The sequence below is a fragment of the Microchirus variegatus genome (assembly GCF_963457635.1).
Source record: "Microchirus variegatus genome assembly, chromosome: 6".
In the NCBI taxonomy this organism is placed as follows: domain Eukaryota; kingdom Metazoa; phylum Chordata; class Actinopteri; order Pleuronectiformes; family Soleidae; genus Microchirus; species Microchirus variegatus.
In genome coordinates this window covers 12,473,633-12,499,869 of record NC_139807.1, presented here as the reverse complement: position 1 = coordinate 12,499,869, position 26,237 = coordinate 12,473,633, and the positions used below count along the sequence as shown (strand labels likewise).

The following is a 26,237-nucleotide window of genomic DNA, read 5'->3' as shown; positions in this document are numbered from 1 at the left end:
GAATTGTCTTGTTATTTACTCCGTTATTCTGACTGAAAAGTAAACCAGTAGAGGACGTTTAAAAGTAATTTATCGCCATGTCCACCAAACCCAAAGGGTGGCGCTGTTTGATAAGTAAAACGACAGGCCATGAACGCCATGACGGTGACTCGCTCCCAATACGTCTGTGTGTGAGCAAACCGGACTACACCGTGGTGCTGTAAAGCTGCTCTCAAAACGTGATCGTCTTGTATTATTGTTGAAATATCTACGGATTTCAACTGGAATGGATGTGTTTGTTATCAGGATCAAGGCAACACAATTTAACATTAATATAAACGTGGAATATAAAGACTAAGATAAAGGAAACAGCAACGGATCACAATGGAGGCTTGCAAAAGGTACGTGCTGCTCGTTGTTCTCGCCATTTCATGTTTTGTTCGAAACACAATGACAACGGTGGCTCATTATTCAATACCCGAGGAAATGAAAGAAGGATCCGTTGTAGCAAACCTCGCTACTGATCTCGGACTGGATGTAAGAACGCTGAATCAGAGGAAGATGCGTGTAGATATAATCGCCAACAAAAAATATCTGGATGTGAACAAAGAGACTGGGGAACTGTATGTGGTTGAGAAGATTGACAGGGAACATATTTGCACTACAAAATCATCAGCATCGTGTTATCTCAAACTGGAAGTAATTCTGGAAAATCCAGTACGAATATTTAACATAGAAGTGGAAATTTTGGATATGAACGACAACGCCCCACAATTTCGAAGAGACGTCATACACTTGGACATTTCTGAAGCGACGCCGAAAGGAGAGAGATTCTCTCTCAGCAATGCAGTTGATCCTGATGTCGGAAGCAACTCAGTGAAAACATATCATCTGAGTGAAAGTGAATATTTTAATATTGAAGTTCAGACAGGAAGAGATGGGTCGAAGTTTGCTGAATTAATTTTACAAAAAACTTTAGACAGAGAGGAGCAGGCTGTTCATAACCTGATACTCATAGCTGTAGATGGAGGCACACCTGCTCGTTCTGGTACTGCCAGTGTTATTGTCCGTGTGTTGGACACAAATGATAACGCTCCTGTGTTTAAGGAAGCGACGATAAACGTAAAAATAATGGAAAATTCTCCGATTGGAAGTCTTGTTGTTGATCTAAATGCAACAGACTTAGATGAAGGATCAAATTCTTATATAACTTACTCCTATAGTTTATATACGTCAGAGAAAACGCAGCAAACATTTAATCTGAATCCATCCACTGGTGAAATTACTGTAAAGGGAATGTTAAACTATGAGGATTTCAGGATTTATGATATGGAAGTTATAGCAACTGATCATGGAGACACTAGTTTATCAGCACAATGTACCATAAAGATTCTGGTTGAAGACATGAATGACAACCACCCAGAAATATCTATTAAATCCTTTCATAGTCCAGTCAATGAAAACATAGACTTAGACACAGTGATAGCTGTAGTTAGTGTCAGTGATAAAGACTCGGGTGACAATGGAGTAGTTGATGTTCATATTCCAGATAATATGCCTTTCAAACTGAGAGAATCCTCTGATAACTATTATGAATTAGTGGTGTCAGAGCCTTTAGACCGTGAGAAGGTTCCAGAATATGACATCACTTTCACTGTTACAGACAGAGGTTCTCCTCCTTTATCTGACAATGAAACTATGACTTTAGAGCTGCTGGATGTTAATGACAATGTCCCACAGTTCCCTCTGTCATTTTATACTATACGTGTGATGGAGAATAACGCACCTGGGGCGTTGCTCAGTTCACTCACTGCCTTTGACCCTGACCTCCATGAAAACCAGTATCTAGTTTACTTCATCCTGGAGAAGGAGATAGCCAACACCTCCATGTCCATGTTGTTCTCCATCAATCCAGAGAACGGTAATCTTTACGCACTGAAAACTTTTGACTATGAGATCGAGAAGGAGTTTCTTTTCCACATCGAGGCCAGAGACTCTGGCTCTCCTCCACTCAGCAGTAACGTGACTGTACACATTATTATCGTGGACCAGAACGACAACGCTCCAGTTATTGTCTCTCCGTGGCGCGCACACGGCTCTGTGGTGGAGGAAAAGATTCCCAGATCCACTGATAAAGGCTCTCTGGTTGCCAAAGTGATCGCCTTAGACACAGACTCTGTGCACAACTCTCGGATTACCTACCAGTTTCTGCAGGTGACTGACGCCACCTTGTTCAGTCTGGACCAATATAACGGAGAGATCCGGACTATGAGGATGTTCAGTTACAAAGATCCACGCCACCAGAGAATGGTTGTTGTTGCCAAGGACAACGGGGAGCCTGCTCTCTCTGCTACAGTCACCATCAAACTGTCCACAATGGAGACTGCAGTTAAGGCCTACTCTGACATGACTGAGGTGCCTCTAGAGTATGACATCTTCTCAGACCTGAACCTGTATTTGGTGATCGGTCTGGGCTCTGTGTCATTTCTCCTGCTGATCACCATATTGGTCACCATTGTGCTCAAGTGTCAGAAACCTAACAGCAAAGCAGCTCCTCCCAGCAGGAACAGTGTGATCAGTGAGAGGAACTCCACCATCGCAGATTCCACTCTGGTCTCCAACGATGCCTACTGGTACAGTCTGTTTCTAGCAGAGACCAGGAAAGGAAAGATGGTGGTCAGACAGCCTGTGCCAAAGGGCTCAAGATACATCGTGTCCAGCATCCCAAGAGGAACAGGACTGTCGGATACTAGTGACTCAGCAGCTTCTACTCTGCAGGTAGGACTAAACACACACGTTTTAAAAGCATGCCAATTATGGACATTATGTCATGCTTCATTTCATTACTAAATGTCATAGAAAAAAATTAAACGTAAACCGTATATACGCCAAGATTAACGCGAATTTCTTGTAATAAACACCAGTATTTAAACTGAAAATGAAATCAATAAACTACCTTCAAAAGAAATGTAGTTACATCTTCCTTTTAGTCCCATCAAACCTAAAGGGTGGCGCTGTTTTATAAATAAAACGACAGGCCAGGAACGCCATGACGGTGACTCGCTCCTATTACGTCAGTCTGTGAATAAACAGGGCAGCTCCGCGGTGCTGAAAAGCTGCTCTCAAAAAGCGATCGCCTTTAATAATTGCTGAAATATCTACGGATATAAATGGGAATGGATGTAATCAGGACCAAGGCAACACAATTGAACATTAATGTAAACGGGCAGTAGGCCTATAAAGACTTGGCTAAACACGGACACAACAACGCGGTCCAGTTATATAATGGAGTCCAGCAAAAGGTACGTGCTGCTCGTTGTTCTCACTATTTCATGGTTTGTTCGAAACACAATGACAACAGTGGCTCATTATTCGATACCCGAGGAAATGAAAGAAGGATCAGTTGTAGCAAACCTCGCTACTGATCTCGGACTGGACGTGAAAACACTGAATCAGAGGAAGATGCGTGTAGACATAATCGCCAACAAAAAATATCTGGATGTGAACAAAGAGACTGGTGAACTCTATGTTGTTGAGAAGATAGATAGAGAATACGTTTGCCCTTCAAAATCATCAGCATCATGTTATGTCAAAATGGAAGTAATTCTGGAAAACCCGGTACGAATATTTAACATAGAAGTGGAAATTTTGGATATGAACGACAACGCCCCACAATTTCGAAGAGACGCGATACACTTGGACATTTCTGAAGCGACACCGAAAGGAGAGAGATTCTCTCTCAGCAATGCAGTTGATCCTGATGTCGGAAGCAACTCAGTGAAAACATATCATCTGAGTGAAAGTGAATATTTTAATATTGAAGTTCAGACAGGAAGAGATGGCTCGAAATTTGCAGAATTTATTTTACAAAAAACTTTAGACAGAGAGGAGCAGGCTGTTCATAACCTAATACTCACAGCTGTAGATGGAGGCACACCTGCTCGTTCTGGTACTGCCAGTGTTATTGTCCGTGTGTTGGACACAAATGATAACGCTCCTGTGTTTAAGGAAGCAACGATAAACGTTAAAATAATGGAAAATTCCCCCATAGGCAGCCTTGTTGTTAATCTAAATGCAAGAGACTTAGATGAAGGATCAAATTCTGATATAACTTACTCCTATAGTTTATATACGTCAGAGAAAACGCAGCAAACATTTAATCTGAATCCATCCACTGGTGAAATTACTGTAAAGGGAATGTTAAACTATGAAGATTTCAGGATTTATGATATGGAAGTTATAGCAACTGATCATGGAGACACTAGTTTATCAGCACAATGTACCATAAAGATTCTGGTTGAAGACATGAATGACAACCACCCAGAAATATCTATTAAATCTTTTCATAGTCCAGTCAATGAAAACATAGATTTAGACACAGTGATAGCTGTAGTTAGTGTCAGTGATAAAGACTCAGGTGACAATGGAGTAGTTGATGTTCATATTCCAGATAATATGCCTTTCAAACTGAGAGAATCCTCTGATAACTATTATGAATTAGTGGTGTCAGAGCCTTTAGACCGTGAGAAGGTTCCAGAATATGACATCACTTTCACTGTTACAGACAGAGGTTCTCCTCCTTTATCTGACAATGAAACTATGACTTTAGAGCTGCTGGATGTTAATGACAATGTCCCACAGTTCCCTCTGTCATTTTATACTATACGTGTGATGGAGAATAACGCACCTGGGGCGTTGCTCAGTTCACTCACTGCCTTTGACCCTGACCTCCATGAAAACCAGTATCTAGTTTACTTCATCCTGGAGAAGGAGATAGCCAACACCTCCATGTCCATGTTGTTCTCCATCAATCCAGAGAACGGTAATCTTTACGCACTGAAAACTTTTGACTATGAGATTGAGAAGGAGTTTCTTTTCCACATCGAGGCCAGAGACTCTGGCTCTCCTCCACTCAGCAGTAACGTGACTGTACACATCATTATCGTGGACCAGAACGACAACGCTCCAGTTATTGTCTCTCCGTGGCGAGCGCACGGATCTGTGGTGGAGGAAAAGATTCCCAGATCCACTGATAAAGGCTCTCTGGTTGCCAAAGTGATCGCCTTAGACACAGACTCTGTGCACAACTCTCGGATTACCTACCAGTTTCTGCAGGTGACTGACGCCACCTTGTTCAGTCTGGACCAATATAACGGAGAGATCCGGACTATGAGGATGTTCAGTTACAAAGATCCACGCCACCAGAGAATGGTTGTTGTTGCCAAGGACAACGGGGAGCCTGCTCTCTCTGCTACAGTCACCATCAAACTGTCCACAATGGAGACTGCAGTTAAGGCCTACTCTGACATGACTGAGGTGCCTCTAGAGTATGACATCTTCTCAGACCTGAACCTGTATTTGGTGATCGGTCTGGGCTCTGTGTCATTTCTCCTGCTGATCACCATATTGGTCACCATCGTGCTCAAGTGTCAGAAACCTAACAGCAAAGCAGCTCCTCCCAGCAGGAACAGTGTGATCAGTGAGAGGAACTCCACCATCGCAGATTCTACTCTGGTCTCCAACGATGCCTACTGGTACAGTCTGTTTCTAGCAGAGACCAGGAAAGGAAAGATGGTGGTCAGACAGCCTGTGCCAAAGGGCTCCAGGTACATCGTGTCCAGCATCCCAAGAGGAACAGGACTGTCGGATACTAGTGACTCAGCAGCGTCTACTCTACAGGTAGGAATGAATATACACAGTTTCAATGTCGGACAAAATATGGTAATTATGATAAATTTTATTTTAATTATAAAAGTTGTTGATAAAAAATAATCTAGTGAATAAAAGCCAGAGGTGAACCTGATTTTATGGTCAACATTACCAGTATCTCAATTCAAACGAATTAAACGACATTTAAAAATCATCTTGTTAAATGTACCAAAGTGTCTCACAAATACCCGAAGGGTGGCGCTGTTTTATCAGTAAAATGCCAGACCACAAACGTCATGACAGTGACTCGCTCTCTTTACGTCAGACTGTGGATAAACCGGACAGCTCCGCGGTGACAAAACGCTGCACCGAAAATGCGATTGTCGTTTTAATTGCTGGAATATTTTTAATATCAATTCTGTATAAACATTTCTGACATCAAGGGACATCACATCAAACTTAATAATTGAAGCAAAGCTACTCCACAAAGACTGAGGTGCGGTAAATACGGACACAACAATGCTCTCCGATGTAACAATGGAGTATTGCAGAAGGTACGTGCTGCTCACTGTTGTCATTATTTTATCTTTCGTTGGTAACGCATCGACGTCAGTGACTCATTATTCAATACCAGAGGAAATGAAAGAAGGATCAGTTGTAGCAAACCTCGCTACTGATCTCGGACTGGATGTGAAAACACTGAATCAGAGGAAGATGCGTGTAGACATAATCGCCAACAAAAAATATCTGGATGTGAACAAAGAGACTGGTGAACTCTATGTTGTCGAGAAGATTGATAGAGAAAACTGCAATACAAAGTCCTTACCGTCTTGCTATCTTAGACTAGAAGTCATACTAGAAAACCCATTACGAATATTTAACATTGAGGTAGAAATTTTGGATATGAACGACAACGCCCCACAATTTCGAAGAGACGCGATACACTTGGACATTTCTGAAGCGACGCCGAAAGGAGAGAGATTCTCTCTCAGCAATGCAGTTGATCCTGATGTCGGAAGCAACTCAGTGAAAACGTATCATCTGAGTGATAGTGAATATTTTAACATTGAAGTTCAGACAGGAAGAGAAGGCTCGAAATTTGCTGATTTAATATTAACAAAGACTTTAGACCGGGAAAATCATGCTGTTCATAACCTAATACTCACAGCTGTAGATGGAGGCACACCTGCTCGTTCTGGTACTGCCAGTGTTATTGTCCATGTGTTGGACACAAATGATAACGCTCCTGTGTTTGATAAAGCAAATTATAATATTCAAATAATGGAAAATTCTCCCATAGGCAGCCTTGTTGTTGATCTAAATGCGACAGACTTAGATGAAGGATCAAATTCAGATATAACTTACTCCTATAGTTTATATACGTCAGAGAAAACGCAGCAAACATTTAATCTAAATCCATCCACTGGCGAAATTACTGTAAAGGGAATGTTAAACTATGAAGATTTCAGGATTTATGATATGGAAGTTATAGCAACTGATCATGGAGACACTAGTTTATCAGCACAATGTACCATAAAGATTCTGGTTGAAGACATGAATGACAACCACCCAGAAATATCTATTAAATCTTTTCATAGTCCAGTCAATGAAAACATAGACTTAGACACAGTGATAGCTGTAGTTAGTGTCAGTGATAAAGACTCAGGTGACAATGGAGTAGTTGATGTTCATATTCCAGATAATATGCCTTTCAAACTGAAAGAATCCTCTGATAACTATTATGAATTAGTGGTGTCAGAGCCTTTAGACCGTGAGAAGGTTCCAGAATATGACATCACTTTCACTGTTACAGACAGAGGCTCTCCTCCTTTATCTGATAATCAAACTATGACTTTAGAGCTGCTGGATGTTAATGATAATGTCCCACAGTTCCCTCTGTCATTTCATACTATACGTGTGATGGAGAATAACGCACCTGGGGCGTTGCTCAGTTCACTCACTGCCTTTGACCCTGACCTCCATGAAAACCAGTATCTAGTTTACTTCATCCTGGAGAAGGAGATAGCCAACACCTCCATGTCCATGTTGTTCTCCATCAATCCAGAGAACGGTAATCTTTACGCACTGAAAACTTTTGACTATGAGATCGAGAAGGAGTTTATTTTCCACATCGAGGCCAGAGACTCTGGCTCTCCTCCACTCAGCAGTAACGTGACTGTACACATCATTATCGTGGACCAGAACGACAACGCTCCGGTTATTGTCTCTCCGTGGCGCGCACACGGATCTGTGGTGGAGGAAAAGATCCCCAGATCGACCGATAAAGGCTCTCTGGTTGCCAAAGTGATCGCCTTAGACACAGACTCTGTGCACAACTCTCGGATTACCTACCAGTTTCTGCAGGTGACTGACGCCACCTTGTTCAGTCTGGACCAATATAACGGAGAGATCCGGACTATGAGGATGTTCAGTTACAAAGATCCACGCCACCAGAGAATGGTTGTTGTTGCCAAGGACAACGGGGAGCCTGCTCTCTCTGCTACAGTCACCATCAAACTGTCCACAATGGAGACTGCAGTTAAGGCCTACTCTGACATGACTGAGGTGCCTCTAGAGTATGACATCTTCTCAGACCTGAACCTGTATTTGGTGATCGGTCTGGGCTCTGTGTCATTTCTCCTGCTGATCACCATATTGGTCACCATCGTGCTCAAGTGTCAGAAACCTAACAGCAAAGCAGCTCCTCCCAGCAGGAACAGTGTGATCAGTGAGAGGAACTCCACCATCGCAGATTCCACTCTGGTCTCCAACGATGCCTACTGGTACAGTCTGTTTCTAGCAGAGACCAGGAAAGGAAAGATGGTGGTCAGACAGCCTGTGCCAAAGGGCTCCAGGTACATCGTGTCAAGCATCCCAAGAGGAACAGGACTGTCAGATACTAGTGACTCAGCAGCTTCTACTCTGCAGGTAAGAAACAAAGATAAACATTTCAAAAGCCTATCAAATGTGGACATTATACCATATTTAATTTCTACTAAAATGTATTTGCTAAAACTATTTAAATATAAAAGATGCACTTAATTTTCCTGCCAGGAATACCAGTGTTTAAACTCAGAGAAAGAAAAGGGTGGCGCTGTTTTATCAGTAAAATGCCAGACCATGAACGCCATGACAGTGACTCGCTCTCTTTACGACACACAGTCCATGAACGGGACAGCTCCGTGGTGCTGAAAAGATGCTCTGAAAACGCGTTCTTCGTTTTTATTTCTGATATATCGGTTTGTTTAAAACGAAATTTCCTTTGTGTGGGATCGGGACCATGGCAACGTAGATCAACATTAATGTAAACCTGTATTATTAAGACTAGACTCAAAACGGACACAACAATGCTGTACAATATAGCAATGGAGTCTTGCAAAAGGTACGTGCTGCTCGTTTTTGTCGTTGTTTTTTCTCTCATTCGTAACGCATCGACATCGGTGAATCATTATTCAATACCCGAGGAAATGAAAGAAGGATCCGTTGTAGCAAACCTCGCTACTGATCTCGGACTGGATGTAAAAACACTGAATCAGAGGAAAATGCGTCTTGACATCATTGCAAACAAGAAATATCTGGATGTGAACAAAGAGACTGGTGAACTGTATATTGTTGAAAAGATGGATAGGGAATATCTCTGCCCTACAAAATCGTCAGCATCATGTTACGTAAAACTGGAAGTTATACTAGAAAACCCGTTGCGAATATTTAACATTGAGGTAGAAATTTTGGATATGAACGACAACGCCCCACAATTTCGAAGAGACGCGATACACTTGGACATTTCCGAAGCGACGCCGAAAGGAGAGAGATTCTCTCTCAGCAATGCAGTTGATCCTGATGTCGGAAGCAACTCGGTGAAAACATATCATCTGAGTGAAAGTGAACATTTTAATATTGAAGTTCAGACAGGAAGAGATGGGTCGAAATTTGCTGAATTAATCTTAAAAAAGACCTTAGACCGCGAGCAGCAGGCTGTTCATAATTTAATACTCACGGCTGTAGATGGGGGCACACCTGCGCGTTCTGGCACCGTCAGCATTGTTGTTCATGTTTTGGATACAAATGACAACACTCCCGTATTTGAAAAGTTGGGGTTAAACGTAAACATGTTGGAAAATTCTCCCATAGGAAGTCTTGTTATCCATTTAAATGCAACCGATTTAGATGAAGGATCAAATTCTGATATAACTTACTCCTATAGTTTATATACGTCAGAGAAAACGCAGCAAACATTTAATCTGAATCCATCCACTGGTGAAATTACTGTAAAAGGAATGTTAAACTATGAGGATTTCAGGATTTATGATATGGAAGTTATAGCAACTGATCATGGAGACACTAGTTTATCAGCACAATGTACCATAAAGATTCTGGTTGAAGACATGAATGACAACCACCCAGAAATATCTATTAAATCCTTTCATAGTCCAGTCAATGAAAACATAGACTTAGACACAGTGATAGCTGTAGTTAGTGTCAGTGATAAAGACTCAGGTGACAATGGAGTAGTTGATGTTCATATTCCAGATAATATGCCTTTCAAACTGAGAGAATCCTCTGATAACTATTATGAATTAGTGGTGTCAGAGCCTTTAGACCGTGAGAAGGTTCCAGAATATGACATCACTTTCACTGTTACAGACAGAGGTTCTCCTCCTTTATCTGACAATGAAACTATGACTTTAGAGCTGCTGGATGTTAATGACAATGTCCCACAGTTCCCTCTGTCATTTTATACTATACGTGTGATGGAGAATAACGCACCTGGGGCGTTGCTCAGTTCACTCACTGCCTTTGACCCTGACCTCCATGAAAACCAGTATCTAGTTTACTTCATCCTGGAGAAGGAGATAGCCAACACCTCCATGTCCATGTTGTTCTCCATCAATCCAGAGAACGGTAATCTTTACGCACTGAAAACTTTTGACTATGAGATCGAGAAGGAGTTTCTTTTCCACATCGAGGCCAGAGACTCTGGCTCTCCTCCACTCAGCAGTAACGTGACTGTACACATTATTATCGTGGACCAGAACGACAACGCTCCGGTTATTGTCTCTCCGTGGCGTGCACACGGCTCTGTGGTGGAGGAAAAGATTCCCAGATCCACTGATAAAGGCTCTCTGGTTTCCAAAGTGATCGCATTAGACACAGACTCTGTGCACAACTCTCGGATTACCTACCAGTTTCTGCAGGTGACTGATGCCACCTTGTTCAGTCTGGACCAATATAACGGAGAGATCCGGACTATGAGGATGTTCAGTTACAAAGATCCACGCCACCAGAGAATGGTTGTTGTTGCCAAGGACAACGGGGAGCCTGCTCTCTCTGCTACAGTCACCATCAAACTGTCCACAATGGAGACTGCAGTTAAGGCCTACTCTGACATGACTGAGGTGCCTCTAGAGTATGACATCTTCTCAGACCTGAACCTGTATTTGGTGATCGGTCTGGGCTCTGTGTCATTTCTCCTGCTGATCACCATATTGGTCACCATCGTGCTCAAGTGTCAGAAACCGAACAGCAAAGCAGCTCCTCCCAGCAGGAACAGTGTGATCAGTGAGAGGAACTCCACCATCGCAGATTCCACTCTGGTCTCCAACGACGCCTACTGGTACAGTCTGTTTCTAGCAGAGACCAGGAAAGGAAAGATGGTGGTCAGACAGCCTGTGCCAAAGGGCTCCAGGTACATCGTGTCCAGCATCCCAAGAGGAACAGGACTGTCGGATACTAGTGACTCAGCAGCCTCTACTCTGCAGGTATGAAACCAAGACACACATCTAAAAAGCCTATCAATGATGGACATTATGTCATGGGTCAATATCTCGTGAATTTACAAAACATAAATGGTTACCGATATTCTTTACTTAAGTGCGATCACAAGTTAACCTTTGTACACATGTATGAGTAACAATAACCCTCATTTCATTATCACGAATCAATGCTTGATTCAATCGTTGTAAAAAAAAAGAGAGAAAAAGAAATAATAACCACAAAACAATGAAAACCTTTTTTTTTTTTTTTTTAACAAATTCGACTCATTTTATAACCTTAATTTAAACTTTCATGCACGTACTTGTACTTTCTGTTGCACTTCAGCGTCGCTGTTCCCACACCTAAATTCTCGTCTCTCACGCGCTATGACAGATTCACAAAAGAGGTTGTCAGCTGCTGGTGTCGAGCGTTGGATTATTTTAACCTTTATGGTTTTTATTTTCCCGCTACCTGAATCAGTGAAAAGCGACACATTTCACAATAACTATAACAATGGAAACGCATGATGAAATCAAACGTTCTCGTGTTTCTATGATCAGTACTTTCTGTTTATCTCAACTTTATAATTAATACATCATCAGTTTACTGCACAAAGTTATACTGAATTAACACGATGCTTTTGGGACGAGAAATAATTTCTATTTAACACAGGTTCATGAGATGATGCTTTCCTTGGTGATATCCAATGCCGGGTAATATAAGATGGCTTACTGATATTTATATGTAATATATTTGCTTCAGATACATAGATGGCCGACTAACTTTAAAATGCTTCCACCAAATGTGTTTTTTGCGCACAGAAGGATGTGTAAATAATAATAATTAATGCATTTTATTAAGTTTGATTAATATCCAACTCATAGCCGGACTTTGGATGTTGTTGCCACTCTAGTATAATATATATATTAAAAACTGCAAAAGATACACGTGAGTTTTTTTTCCCCTAAACGTACAATTTGAAATTCTCATAACGAACCTTAAAATCATTGATATTTTTTGTGGAGCAGAGGCGCATTACAGACTCATCACGTCGCTGCTCTCCACAATGAAACATTTATCGATGAAGTCATCATTTCCTGGATAGCTGACTGGAGAATGGGCGCAGACATAATTTGACGCAAGTCTCTGCTTTTGCACGTGAAAAGCGTGAAGAAGACCGTCGTTGCGCTTGGAGCCCAACAAAGGGAGTTATTGTCCGCAACACCTCAGGACACATTTCAAGACTTTAAACACCGAGCAATGGCTTATCATTTTCGTCAGCGTTCCTGGATGTGGTACGTTTCCGTATTTATTTTTCTCTCTGCCACCATGAACACGGTATCCACCGTCACGCATTATTCCGTGCCCGAAGAAATGGAGGAAGGATCTGTCGTTGCTAATCTAGCATCTGATCTTGGCTTGGATGTAAAGAATCTGAACGAAAGAAAGATGCGCGTAGACGCCGTGGGCAACAAAAAATATCTGGACATAAACAAAGACACTGGAGAGCTGTTTATATTAGAAAGAATAGATAGGGAATTGTTATGTACAATGAAAACAACCACATCGTGCTTTCTTAAATTAGACGCAACGATTGAAAATCCGATACGGATGTTCAATATTGAGGTCGAAATCACCGACATTAATGATAACGCTCCTCATTTCCGACGAGGGACGATGCACCTGGACATCTCTGAGTCAAGCCCCATCGGAGAGAGATTCTCACTAAATAACGCTGCGGATCCAGATGTTGGAGCAAACTCTGTGCACAATTATCACCTGAGCACAAGTGAACATTTCTCCATTGAAATTCAGACCGGGAGAGATGGGACAAAGTTTGCTGATTTGATACTTAAAAAGGCTTTAGACAGAGAGCAGCAGGGAGTTCATAATTTAATCCTGACTGCTGTGGACGGCGGAGCACCCACGCGCACAGGTACAGCCAGTATCATTGTTCGTGTGCTTGATGTGAATGACAACGCCCCTTCATTTGACAAAGACAGATATGTCGTTAGTGTGATGGAGAACTCCCCGATTGGTAGTCTAGTAATCAAAATGAACGCTACTGATTTAGATGAAGGATCTAATTCTGATATTGTTTATTCATATAGTTTGTATACATCAGAGAAAACACAAACTATGTTTAACCTGAATCCTGGAGATGGTGAAATCAGAGTAAAGGAAATGATTAATTATGAAGATATTAAGGTTTATGAAATGGAGGTTATTGCCAGTGATAAAGGACAAAATTCCTTATCTGGTCAATGTAAACTGACAATACAAGTGACAGATATGAATGATAATCATCCAGAAATCTCCATCAAATCATTTCAAAGTCCAATCAAAGAAAATGAACCAGTTGACACAGTAATAGCTGTAGTTAGTGTCAGTGATAAAGACTCAGGTGACAATGGAGTAGTTGATGTTCATATTCCAGATAATATGCCTTTCAAACTGAGAGAATCCTCTGATAACTATTATGAATTAGTGGTGTCAGAGCCTTTAGACCGTGAGAAGGTTCCAGAATATGACATCACTTTCACTGTTACAGACAGAGGTTCTCCTCCTTTATCTGATAATGAAACTATGACTTTAGAGCTGCTGGATGTTAATGACAATGTCCCACAGTTCCCTCTGTCATTTTATACTATACGTGTGATGGAGAATAACGCACCTGGGGCGTTGCTCAGTTCACTAACTGCCTTTGACCCTGACCTCCATGAAAACCAGTATCTAGTTTACTTCATCCTGGAGAAGGAGATAGCCAACACCTCCATGTCCATGTTGTTCTCCATCAATCCAGAGAACGGTAATCTTTACGCACTGAAAACTTTTGACTATGAGATCGAGAAGGAGTTTCTTTTCCATATCGAGGCCAGAGACTCTGGCTCTCCTCCACTCAGCAGTAACGTGACTGTACACATCATTATCGTGGACCAGAACGACAACGCTCCAGTTATTGTCTCTCCATGGCGCGCCCATGGCTCAGTGGTGGAGGAAAAGATCCCCAGATCCACTGATAAAGGCTCTCTGGTTGCCAAAGTGATCGCCTTAGACACAGACTCTGTGCACAATTCTCGGATTACCTACCAGTTTCTGCAGGTGACTGATGCCACCTTGTTCAGTCTGGACCAATATAACGGAGAGATCCGGACTATGAGGATGTTTAGTTACAAAGATCCACGCCACCAGAGAATGGTTGTTGTTGCCAAGGACAACGGGGAGCCTGCTCTCTCTGCTACAGTCACCATCAAACTGTCCACAATGGAGACTGCAGTTAAGGCCTACTCTGACATGACTGAGGTGCCTCTAGAGTATGACATCTTCTCAGACCTGAACCTGTATTTGGTGATCGGTCTGGGCTCTGTGTCATTTCTCCTGCTGATCACCATATTGGTCACCATCGTGCTCAAGTGTCAGAAACCTAACAGCAAAGCAGCTCCTCCCAGCAGGAACAGTGTGATCAGTGAGAGGAACTCCACCATCGCAGATTCCACTCTGGTCTCCAACGATGCCTACTGGTACAGTCTGTTTCTAGCAGAGACCAGGAAAGGAAAGATGGTGGTCAGACAGCCTGTGCCAAAGGGCTCCAGGTACATCGTGTCCAGCCTCCCAAGAGGAACAGGAGTGTCTAATACTAGTGACTCAGCAGCCTCTACTCTGCAGGTATGAGGGAATATGTTTTTTCTTGTTCATGTATTCCACATACAGCAAATAACCTTTCCACTCAAGTAATCAAAATAGTTAGAGTCTTGTTGTCCTGTCCATGTCCAAGAACCTTTTCTGTCCAATTCGTATTTGTTATCACATTTAAAGAAACCAACACTTTGGTTTCATTCATGTTTGGCACATTGTTTTACGCACAGATAACCGTGCTTAAAAGTACGCACAGATTCACGTGCGTAAAAGTACCCACAGATTCCCGTGCGTAAAAGTACGCACAGATACCCTTGCGTAAAACTCACAGTACGAAGGAACGAGGGTGCTGTTGTTGATAGATTTTCTTTATTTAAGTCATTGTGTCACATGAAGACAACAGCGTATATAAACACCGTTTATATATAAAATACAAACACAAATGAAACGAAACCGAACATTACTTATTTGTCGGCAGTGAATCCAGCCCTTACACAGAAAATAAAGGTTGAGAAATCGGAAACAGAAAACTTAACAGTAACCGAGTTGTTGTTCCTTCAATTGTCTTAGCTATAAGATCAAAATCAATTCACGTCGCTTTGAAAAAACGTATTCGCCTTTTAAAAATAAATAGCTTAAAAAAAAATAAAAAATAATAATAATAATAAATGAAATTAAAAAAACAAACAAACAAAACAACATAACATGTTTGATAAACCCTAATACTGATGCAATGTTATTGTTTTGGTGATATGGCGATGCATTTTTCGTTTTACTTGGAAGCTGATAAATATTTAGTATCCTTTCTTCTACTTAATCGAAATGTTATTTAATATTTGAGCATGAGTTTTCCTGCATTGCTTATCATGGATGACATTAGAAACGCTTATATTGCAATAAACACTTTCACGAATAATAACACAGTACTGATCATACACAGGCGGTCATTTCGTTTTATTTAGGTTTGGCACCGGTTTTACGCACAAAAGCCAGTGCGTAAAACTCAAAGAGTACGAAGGAACGAATAAGGTACGTACTGTATTTGTATTTTAAGTCGCTCAGAGACAAATTACAAAAAGAAACCAAACATGTATAAATAATTACAAACATTAGAAAAAAGAAGAGTTGGCCAGAATTTCACTTGTCACATTTTTTTTAAAAGTTGACAAATAAAAAAAAACCTAACCCCCATTTATAGCTTTTCTTTCTACGCTCACGGTTGTTTGTATATGAGCACTAGTCTTCCTGCATGACTTATCAGAATCTGAACGTATGAGCACTAAAAGTGTATTAATACAATTAAGGGAAAATAAAATAACTGATCATTTACGCGTGGACACTTTCGTTTTTATCAAGTTTGGTATTGGTTTTACGCACGCACGCCCGTGCGCACAACGGGCAGACTAAACAGATGCTGAATATACTGCACATACGAACGTGTCACAAAAAAAAGCAAACAAAAAAAACGAGTGTGAATAAATACAAACATAAATGAACGGCACCTTGAAAGAGCTCATTTGTTGGCCACTATTCCACCTCTCACAAGGTGAGGAAATGTTCAGAATCCAGACAGCTGGATTGTTTTCTAGTTTTTAAACTCTCACTCATCACCCACTCACTCCCTCTCTCCCTCACTCCCTCACTCACTCATCTTCTTGAGCAAAATCCTCCATATGAGGGTCGTGAGCGGCTGTTGCCAACCCCAGGATGCCATAGGGCGAAATGCGAGTTACACCCTGCAGGTTCAAATGGGTTTAAAACCAAATGTAAATTTTACAAAAGGTTCAAATACATACACTTTACAATGTTCGTCGCTGTTCTCCACGGAAACACATGTATGAGGTCATCGTTGTCAATTGGAGGAAAGTGGACTGTTGTGACTTTAAGTTCACGTCATTTCCTGTCTAAGCATTGAGGAACCGTTCTTCTAAAGACTCGATTCGTCTGTTCACTCAGCGGGTGAACGGTTTCCCCCGCTTCAGTATACAAGTGAGGGCTGTAAACATCGACTCTTCGTGATGAAGCGTGGTATCGTACAGCTGCCCTGGGGACGGTACGTGTCCGTGTTTATTTTTCTCTCAGCCACAATGAACACGGTTTCCGCCGTCACCCATTATTCTGTTCCAGAAGAAATGGAGGAAGGATCTGTCGTCGCGAATTTAGCAGCTGATTTGAGGTTAGACGTGAAGACGCTACGTGAAAGAAAGATGCGCATCGACGTTGTAGCCAACAAGAAATATCTGGACATCAACAAGGACACGGGAGAGCTGTTTATATTAGAGAGGATAGATAGGGAATTGTTATGTCCACTGAAAACAACAACGTCGTGCTTTCTTAAATTGGACGCAACGATTGAAAATCCGATACGGATGTTCAATATTGAGGTCGAAATCATGGACATTAACGATAACGCTCCTCATTTCCGACGAGGGACGATGCACCTGGACATCTCTGAGTCAAGCCCCATCGGAGAGAGATTCTCACTGAATAACGCTGCGGATCCAGATGTTGGAGCAAACTCCGTGAAAAATTACCACCTGAGCTTAAGTGAATATTTCACCATTGAAATTCAGACCGGGAGAGATGGGACAAAGTTTGCTGATTTGATACTTAAAAAGGCTTTAGACAGAGAGCAGCAGGGAGTTCATAATTTAATCCTGACTGCTGTGGACGGCGGAGCCCCCACGCGCACAGGTACAGCCAGTATCATTGTTCGTGTGCTTGATGTAAATGACAACGCCCCTTCATTTGACAAAGACAGATATGTCGTACGTGTGATGGAAAACTCCCCGATTGGTAGTCTAGTAATCAAAATGAATGCTACTGATTTAGATGAAGGATCTAATTCTGATATTGTTTATTCATATAGTTTGTATACATCAGAGAAAACACAAACTATGTTTAACCTGAATCCTGCAAATGGTGAAATCAGAGTAAAGGAGATGATTAATTATGAAGATATTAAGGTTTATGAAATGGAGGTTATTGCCAGTGATAAAGGACAAAATTCCTTATCTGGTCAATGTAAACTGACAATACAAGTGACAGATATGAATGATAATCATCCAGAAATCTCCATCAAATCATTTCAAAGTCCAATCAAAGAAAATGAACCAGTTGACACAGTGATAGCTGTAGTTAGTGTCAGTGATAAAGACTCAGGTGACAATGGAGTAGTTGATGTTCATATTCCAGATAATATGCCTTTCAAACTGAGAGAATCCTCTGATAACTATTATGAATTAGTGGTGTCAGAGCCTTTAGACCGTGAGAAGGTTCCAGAATATGACATCACTTTCACTGTTACAGACAGAGGTTCTCCTCCTTTATCTGACAATGAAACTATGACTTTAGAGCTGCTGGATGTTAATGACAATGTCCCACAGTTCCCTCTGTCATTTTATACTATACGTGTGATGGAGAATAACGCACCTGGGGCGTTGCTCAGTTCACTCACTGCCTTTGACCCTGACCTCCATGAAAACCAGTATCTAGTTTACTTCATCCTGGAGAAGGAGATAGCCAACACCTCCATGTCCATGTTGTTCTCCATCAATCCAGAGAACGGTAATCTTTACGCACTGAAAACTTTTGACTATGAGATCGAGAAGGAGTTTCTTTTCCACATCGAGGCCAGAGACTCTGGCTCTCCTCCACTCAGCAGTAACGTGACTGTACACATCATTATTGTGGACCAGAACGACAACACTCCGGTTATTGTCTCTCCGTGGCGTGCACATGGCTCTGTGGTGGAGGAAAAGATCCCCAGATCCACTGATAAAGGCTCTCTGGTTGCCAAAGTGATCGCCTTAGACACAGACTCTGTGCACAACTCTCGGATTACCTACCAGTTTCTGCAGGTGACTGACGCCACCTTGTTCAGTCTGGACCAATATAACGGAGAGATCCGGACTATGAGGATGTTCAGTTACAAAGATCCACGCCACCAGAGAATGGTTGTTGTTGCCAAGGACAACGGGGAGCCTGCTCTCTCTGCTACAGTCACCATCAAACTGTCCACAATGGAGACTGCAGTTAAGGCCTACTCTGACATGACTGAGGTGCCTCTAGAGTATGACATCTTCTCAGACCTGAACCTGTATTTGGTGATCGGTCTGGGCTCTGTGTCATTTCTCCTGCTGATCACCATATTGGTCACCATCGTGCTCAAGTGTCAGAAACCTAACAGCAAAGCAGCTCCTCCCAGCAGGAACAGTGTGATCAGTGAGAGGAACTCCACCATCGCAGATTCCACTCTGGTCTCCAACGATGCCTACTGGTACAGTCTGTTTCTAGCAGAGACCAGGAAAGGAAAGATGGTGGTCAGACAGCCTGTGCCAAAGGGCTCCAGGTACATCGTGTCCAGCCTCCCAAGAGGAACAGGAGTGTCTAATACTAGTGACTCAGCAGCTTCTACTCTGCAGGTACAAATGACCACTAACTTAGAATAAATAAACACTTGTTTTTTAACTATAATATTGTGTGGGAAATCATTTCGTCTTCTGTTGACACTGAAATACTATTAATAATATAATAAGTAGTATTAATGAAATAAATGAAAATAATCTCATGAAAAAACTAACTCAAAAGTTTTGGTTTTAGTCCAAAGAGTAGAGCTACATTATTTTTTGTCAATCTCTGATCTTGTGTGTGTTTTGAATGCTGGCATTTGATCGATCGATCGATCTGTGTGTGTCTGTCTGTCTGTCTGTGTGTTTGTCTGTCAGTCTAACTATCTAACTTGGTAAGTAGGGTGCTGGAAGAACAAACTATATACATGTAAAAGTATACAATTTTCTTTTGTATGATTGCTTGTAACAAGATGTCGTTCTTATTCCAAAGGGCAATGCTAATCATGCTATATCTGTGCTGTATTTTATTCATAGTGCCTCGACAACAACACTGATACAAATAATCATTTTTTTTTTGCACTTGCAATAACCTGACTATTAAATTGTTTCTTTTTTCTTCTTCCCACTTTTAAGTATCCTAAATGAGGGAAGTCCACTCTGCAGTTGGAGGTATGCAGGAGTTTCACTCCACCGTCCCGGATGACCTTTTATGAAATATTTTTTGAATAACTTTTTCTTTTGTGTTTATTTGGTTTTCAGTGAATGTTTTTTTCCTTATTCTTTTGTCTTGTCTGATTTGTCTTGGAAAAGGCAATTCGACATCACATCCAGTTTTGCTGAATCTCCTGCGTCTTATTTAGCCTCTTCATCCCCACATTTCCGTGCAACCTGACTACCGCAATAATCAACACTACCTTTGCTGCTATTTCAGGATAATGTCCCTTCCCTAACATCTTTGATTATTTGACAAAAAAAAAACAGTTACAATGATCTTCTGGACCTAAGTAGACACCAATACTAACTATTAACATGGGCAGCCTGATAGTATGGTCAATTTAGCAGACAAACAAGCTGGCAAAGCGATCCAGAAGAAATAGTATTTCACTTTTTTGTCCAATGGTAAGGACCCATGTTTGACTCCTGGCTGACCAAAGCCTTTATTGGCACTGACACTCTTTTCTCAAGGAGTCAGTTAAGTGTTAAAAAAAAAACACATGCTGCTCCACCTGAAGGTCATTGATTATGTTACAAAACACATCTGTCACTTCATCTAACAATATTAACATCTGATGGCTTTACTATTTTCACAATCAAGCTTTAATACACATGCAAAGAAAAATATTGATGTCTTTAACAGAATCATTATGTTCCTAAAAGGATGTTATGCATGTGAAAATAAATCATCACTAATACATATTATTATGAATGCCTATGTGGGATTGGACTGTGCTGTTTCTGTATGACTGGGTTATAGTCAAAACAGTCACTTGACTGAGTGTCGCATGACGTTGCAGATTGACACCGTCTGCTGTAGTGTGAGAGTCTAAGTGTGACCCAATTCTTTGTGCAGGGAAGGCGCAAAGTGAAACCAGTCACCCAGTTACCTAGCAACCACTCTCCTTCACTTAATATTGGAGCATGGTTTTCACTGATAGAAATGCTACCTTCACCTTCTCTGTCCTCTGCCTGAAGCCCTCGTTTTGAGTGAAAGACATCGGCTGCATGATATCTGTATGCTTGTAGGCTCAAGGACATCAGATCTCTGGTTCTCGTCCAGATTAATCTAATTCTCTTCTCTTGTTGGCAGGCATCCACCACCAGCAGTAGCAGTTCAACATAAGGCCACATGCCTCCAGCTGCATCCTGAGTATTCTACAGTGACGTGACGGCTTTACAGAGGAAAGGAGAGACCCTTGTCCCCACCCCACGTCTGTCCAGCTCAGTCTAGTCCCTGTTCCATGTGTGGATGTCGTGCTTTAACATCATATAGACTGTGATGGACAATCAGTGATGCAACCCCCCCCCTCTTTTTCTTTAAGCACAGCACACATAAAAAAATCAATCACTATTGCCTCCCTGTCCATTCAAAATGCATGAGACTGCATGGCTTCAACCTCACTCCGAGACATTTAAAAAAACGTTCAAGATGAGATTTGCAAGGAAGCAGATTGTACATCGAATTGTACCAGTTGATATTCAAGGAGGCCACAATAAGGACTGGTGGAGTGGACAAAGGAAAGTTGAAATGCCTTTAAGAGTCAGTTTTCTCTCTCTAAAAAAGAAACATGTTGGATATTGCATTTCAACCCATGTGCTTGCCCAATTGCAGCATTTATGTATTATCAAATAGAAGTGAAACAGCACAATTCAACAACCGTGTGATAAGCACCAACCTTTTATTTTTAAGTGTGAATCAGTATTTTATAAATGTGGTAGCTTTTAATAATTTTGTTTGTTTGTACATTGTGCTTTGAATATAATCTAGGGCTGACACATTAGTTTAGGGTTATAAGTACATCAAATAGATAAGTGTAACACCTTAACGTATTGTGTATCTGTCACTTTAGTTGTTTTTGCATGAACTACTGTGATAGTATTAGATACATGTATTTCTTAATATTGACTATGCCTTTGCTGTAGTTAAGCATCACTTTAATATTTTTTTAAAAAAATAAGAAAGAGGATCACATTTGATGGGACCACATGGGAAAAAAAACTGTATCTAGTTGTTATGAAGGTTCATGGTCCTGAGTGAGGGTCAGCAGGTGTCGTGTCATTCCCTTTTTCTAATGTCTAGGCAAAATGAGAACAGCTAACAATACATTGTTTGTACTTAAATCAGAGTACAGTGTGATTTAAAGTTTTGTAAGTATTGCCATTACTGGATAATAAGTATTTACAAACTTACTTTTGAAAGTCTTTGAAACGAATGATCAATGTGTTGAGATTTTTTCCCCCCATTCTTAAAGCCAAAGTCTAGATATTCCTTAATTTCAGCACTGTTTGGGATTGTACAAGAAGCTGGAAAGTTAACATGAAGACTAAATGTGTGCAATTTAACTCTATGGAAGCTGTGCTTATCTGTGTTACATACTACTTGTATAAAGATACAACTGATGTGTGCTATATATCATATATCTGTATCTACAGTATACATCTGCTGTTAAAAAATAACGCCAATGCTGGACATAAGGGAAAAACAGTGTAACACTTGTGCCATCAGATTTAAAAAGAGCCAACTAGTATGTAAAACATTTACATGTAGTCAAACTCTTTAGCACAGCCGACATGGCATTACTTGTATAAAAATGTGATGCGTTACAAGCAAACATACAAGTGCTTTTGTACAGTGGTATATTTATAGTGAAATATGGTGACTCGTTAAATGTGAGCTTATTGTATGTTATGGTTTGTCTATGATATAATAAATACAAACGGCAAAATAAAAACAAATAATGACACACTTTGGAATCTTTCTTTCATTTACAAAAGGGGACATAACCTTGTTTATACTGTAATGTCATCTGTGTTCTTGTCAGCCGGTTAGATTCTCGATGATTTGTGAGTTATATTTTCTAAAACATCACAGGAGTCAATCTCTCAGTTTGTCTCATATCTGCATTATATAAATAAACTGTTATCAGCTTCTTATTTACGCAAAGAACGGCAATTTATTTGAAACGCAATTCATACATTTGTTGATTTGCTAAATCATGGGCCTCTTCAGGGGTGGTATAAATTATTTTGTGAGTCAATTAAGGGACAATATTTTGTATTTTTAATTAATGAAGAAGACTGTGGTGACAAAAGAATGTATTACCAAAGGTAGATAGTAACTGATTTACTGTTTTACTTTATTGGACCTTTTTTTTTATTGAAAAGTTCTCACACACACAAAGGCAGGAGGAGCTAATATTAAAATATAAAATCATCACGTTTGATTTTCTATGCTGAAAAAATACTACCACAGCGGCTTACATGCTGAATGACAGGATATAATTATGACAATTTAGTATTTTCATTTAACAGTATTACAATATAGCAGTATATCATATCTGAGTGTCATAAAACTATTTTGCAAATGTGGTGCTATATAAAAACAAACACAAACAAGCTCTTTTGACAATTGCTGACATTACTAAACGATTATATATTGAATGTTCATTTCCTTGTATAAATATTTGCACTTCCATCCAAGTGCTCAAAAGCACAAGTCCCAATCTCAGGAGAACAAAAACTATTGCACTTACTGCAATTATTGTGGTAAAACCCTGTTGTTTAATGTTCTCTGATACAAGAGTGTGAACTCGGAGTCTTGTGATAATAATTAAAACAATAAACAGGGTATTGTAAACCTATATTGTATAAGTGATAAATAATAATGTCATATAACTTCTTCATGTAGACACCGTCATCTGATGCCATTCTATTCAAATGTTTTTTAATTAATCTATTCCCTTTCATGTCAGATCAGTGAACAAAAGCCAAAAAACAGCTCAGCCTCTGACATCAATAGAATTGTTTCCTTAAATGTATGTATAGTATGTCTGAGTGAAGAATAAAGAGGAAATTCCTCAGGCAGGTCTTTGAGGAGTGACATGTCAGTACCTCTCTCATGTGGACACAGGCTCCAGCTACATGTCCCTGTCTTCACTAATCACAGCACATCCACCATGTGGGAGGACATCATATTCTTGACTGAAGACAATGAATCCCATCACCAGGTTTGATAAAGACATGTATATGTTTGCAATCATTATTTATTTATTACAAATGTGACCTGATCTGTGTGTCTGCTTATCTCTCCCTCTTTGTGAATGCACAGGCTCATGACTCATCTCCTAACCCTCCCTGGAGAGATGAGGTCATACATGTGTGCAAGAAACTGTTGACTGAAATGTAGGTCTGTAGAGGGGATTATTTTGAATTCATTATTAGTTCTTAATTCACCCATTCAACATCCATGTGTCACAGGCCAAAGAAATGGCAATGAAATTCAGTAAAAAAAAATCCCACTGTCTTTCCTCCAGTGGTTATTAATGAACAGGCAGTGGAGTGTGTAATCAGTACAAATACTTGGGCACCATCATTGATGACAAACAGATATTTGAACATCATATTGATGCTGTGCGTGTAAAAAAAATAGCAGCCCAGCAGCGCCTGCATTTTCGATTGCACTTTTATGAAAATGTTTTATTCATGCTTTATTGAATATGTCCCGACCTTTACCGTTCTACCATTCCTTCGTAACCAAAACAACAAAAATAGGCTCCTGTGTACTGTGAAGGTGTGTTGCAAAGTGGCAGGCAGCACTTTAAACTCTGTCCTAGGTATATGACATTTGAGGTATATGTAAAATAATGCACAAGTTTTGATATGGCGTCTGTTACTAATAATATTGTGGTTGGTTCCAGCAAAGTGAGATAAGTGATATTTCTTTCTTATATTATTGTCTTACAAGCCTGAATTATAAAACCAATAAATAACATGTGAGGTGCAAAAAGGACATTTATCCTAAATAATGTACACAATTGATTATTTCAGTTTGGGTTGATGAAAAATGGCTTTCTTTGTCTACACAGCATCCACTGCTGCTGCATCCCTCCCCCTCTGCGCCCAGCCTTCCTGGGACCATGCTTGCTTTCAGCACCATGGACAGCGACTCGCCTAATAATAAAGTTGCCATGGTGACGCAGTGTCTGCCGCACACCCCGCCCCAAATCGACCCCCGTACATGCTACCGATCCTGCAGCTGACATCGGTTACGCTGTCTGTGGAGAACGACCTCTGATCAAAGCGGGAATGCGATGATTTAACGATGTGATATCATCGCGAGGGAGGCATAACAGTATGAAGAGGTGAATGCGGAATGCGGTAGCCCACGTGCACGCGCACGCACTGCATATTTGGCCTATATTCAAACGCTATACGTAATCATATCAGGAGGGAGGGGGGCACAGACTCCCGGTTGTTATACAGCCACTGTCCGTTGCTGCTGTGGTCATCATTATATACAGTGTATTTATTTATTTTTTTTTCAATCTCATCCTGTCATATTTTACTCTCGTTTTCCCCGTGCACTGCTGCAGTGTGGTAAGGGTGCCGCAACAACAACGAGGCACAGTGACGTAGGAGCAAAGCAGTGCTGCTATAGGTGTGGGCTCGTCTTAGCAGCAGTTACAGGTTTAATCCAGGAGATGTCACTGTTCACCTCTGCAAAAGGAGAACGTTTGTGGGAGTGTGCTGAGAGGAACACACAGTCTCAGCAGATAGAATGTGAATGGCATCAGTTTTACCTACATTATAACCAACACAATTAAATAAAAAGAGGAAGAGCTTTATGTCACTGGTCCTGATTCAGTTGTATATGCAGTTAATTGTCACATTTTGGTTAATAAGTACAAAGCATTTGCCCACTGTGCAGCCTCTTGCCTGAGGATGCAAAACCATGAGACTTGCAAATAATTTAAAAACACAAGGACACAATAACTGAACAATTATTTTATATATGAATATTTATTTGTGTTTGGTTAAACAATGTTGTCCCAATAGTGTCTTAAAACAAAATAAAAATAAATAAAATGGCATACACAATCATAAATGATGTGCGGTTGTGAAGACACATAATTTAACTGCAATCCACCTATTTTCTTTCTTTCTTTGACCTTTATTTTAGCAGAGCAAATGTTTGAGAACCAGTCGTTTGGTCATGTTTCAACCTAAATGTTGAAAGCATTTTCACAAAATGGTGTGATTATAACCTCTAATTCAATCATCTAGGAGCAGATATGATTTTCAGCACAGTCACATTGTGAACTGGAATGAAGCTATTTTATCATGAGCATCGTCGTGGAGACAGTGGGTGGT

General features: G+C 40.7%; 3 protein-coding genes across 3 annotated transcripts; all 3 read left to right on the top strand.

Annotated features, from left to right (window-relative positions):
* Nucleotides 1-363: 363 nt before the first annotated feature.
* LOC310928833 (protocadherin beta-8-like) lies at nt 364-6,098 on the top strand (the record flags this gene model as incomplete). Its single annotated transcript, XM_083891484.1, has 3 exons — nt 364-2,757; nt 4,591-5,658; nt 6,072-6,098. 3 exons carry the CDS (start codon nt 364-366, stop codon nt 6,096-6,098), a joined length of 3,489 nt encoding a protein of 1,162 aa, XP_083747610.1.
* Nucleotides 6,099-6,147: 49 nt separating this feature from the next.
* Nucleotides 6,148-8,820, top strand: LOC310928832 (protocadherin beta-16-like; the record flags this gene model as incomplete). The annotated part of the gene is made up of 2 exons (XM_083891483.1): nt 6,148-8,595; nt 8,683-8,820. The coding sequence occupies 2 exons, from the start codon at nt 6,148-6,150 to the stop codon at nt 8,818-8,820; spliced, it is 2,586 nt and encodes an 861-aa protein (XP_083747609.1).
* Nucleotides 8,821-8,993: 173 nt separating this feature from the next.
* Nucleotides 8,994-25,126, top strand: LOC310928831 (uncharacterized protein; the record flags this gene model as incomplete). The annotated part of the gene is made up of 4 exons (XM_083891482.1): nt 8,994-11,387; nt 12,613-15,048; nt 18,375-19,442; nt 24,953-25,126. 4 exons carry the CDS (start codon nt 8,994-8,996, stop codon nt 25,124-25,126), a joined length of 6,072 nt encoding a protein of 2,023 aa, XP_083747608.1.
* Between the last annotated feature and the right edge of the window lie 1,111 nt (nt 25,127-26,237).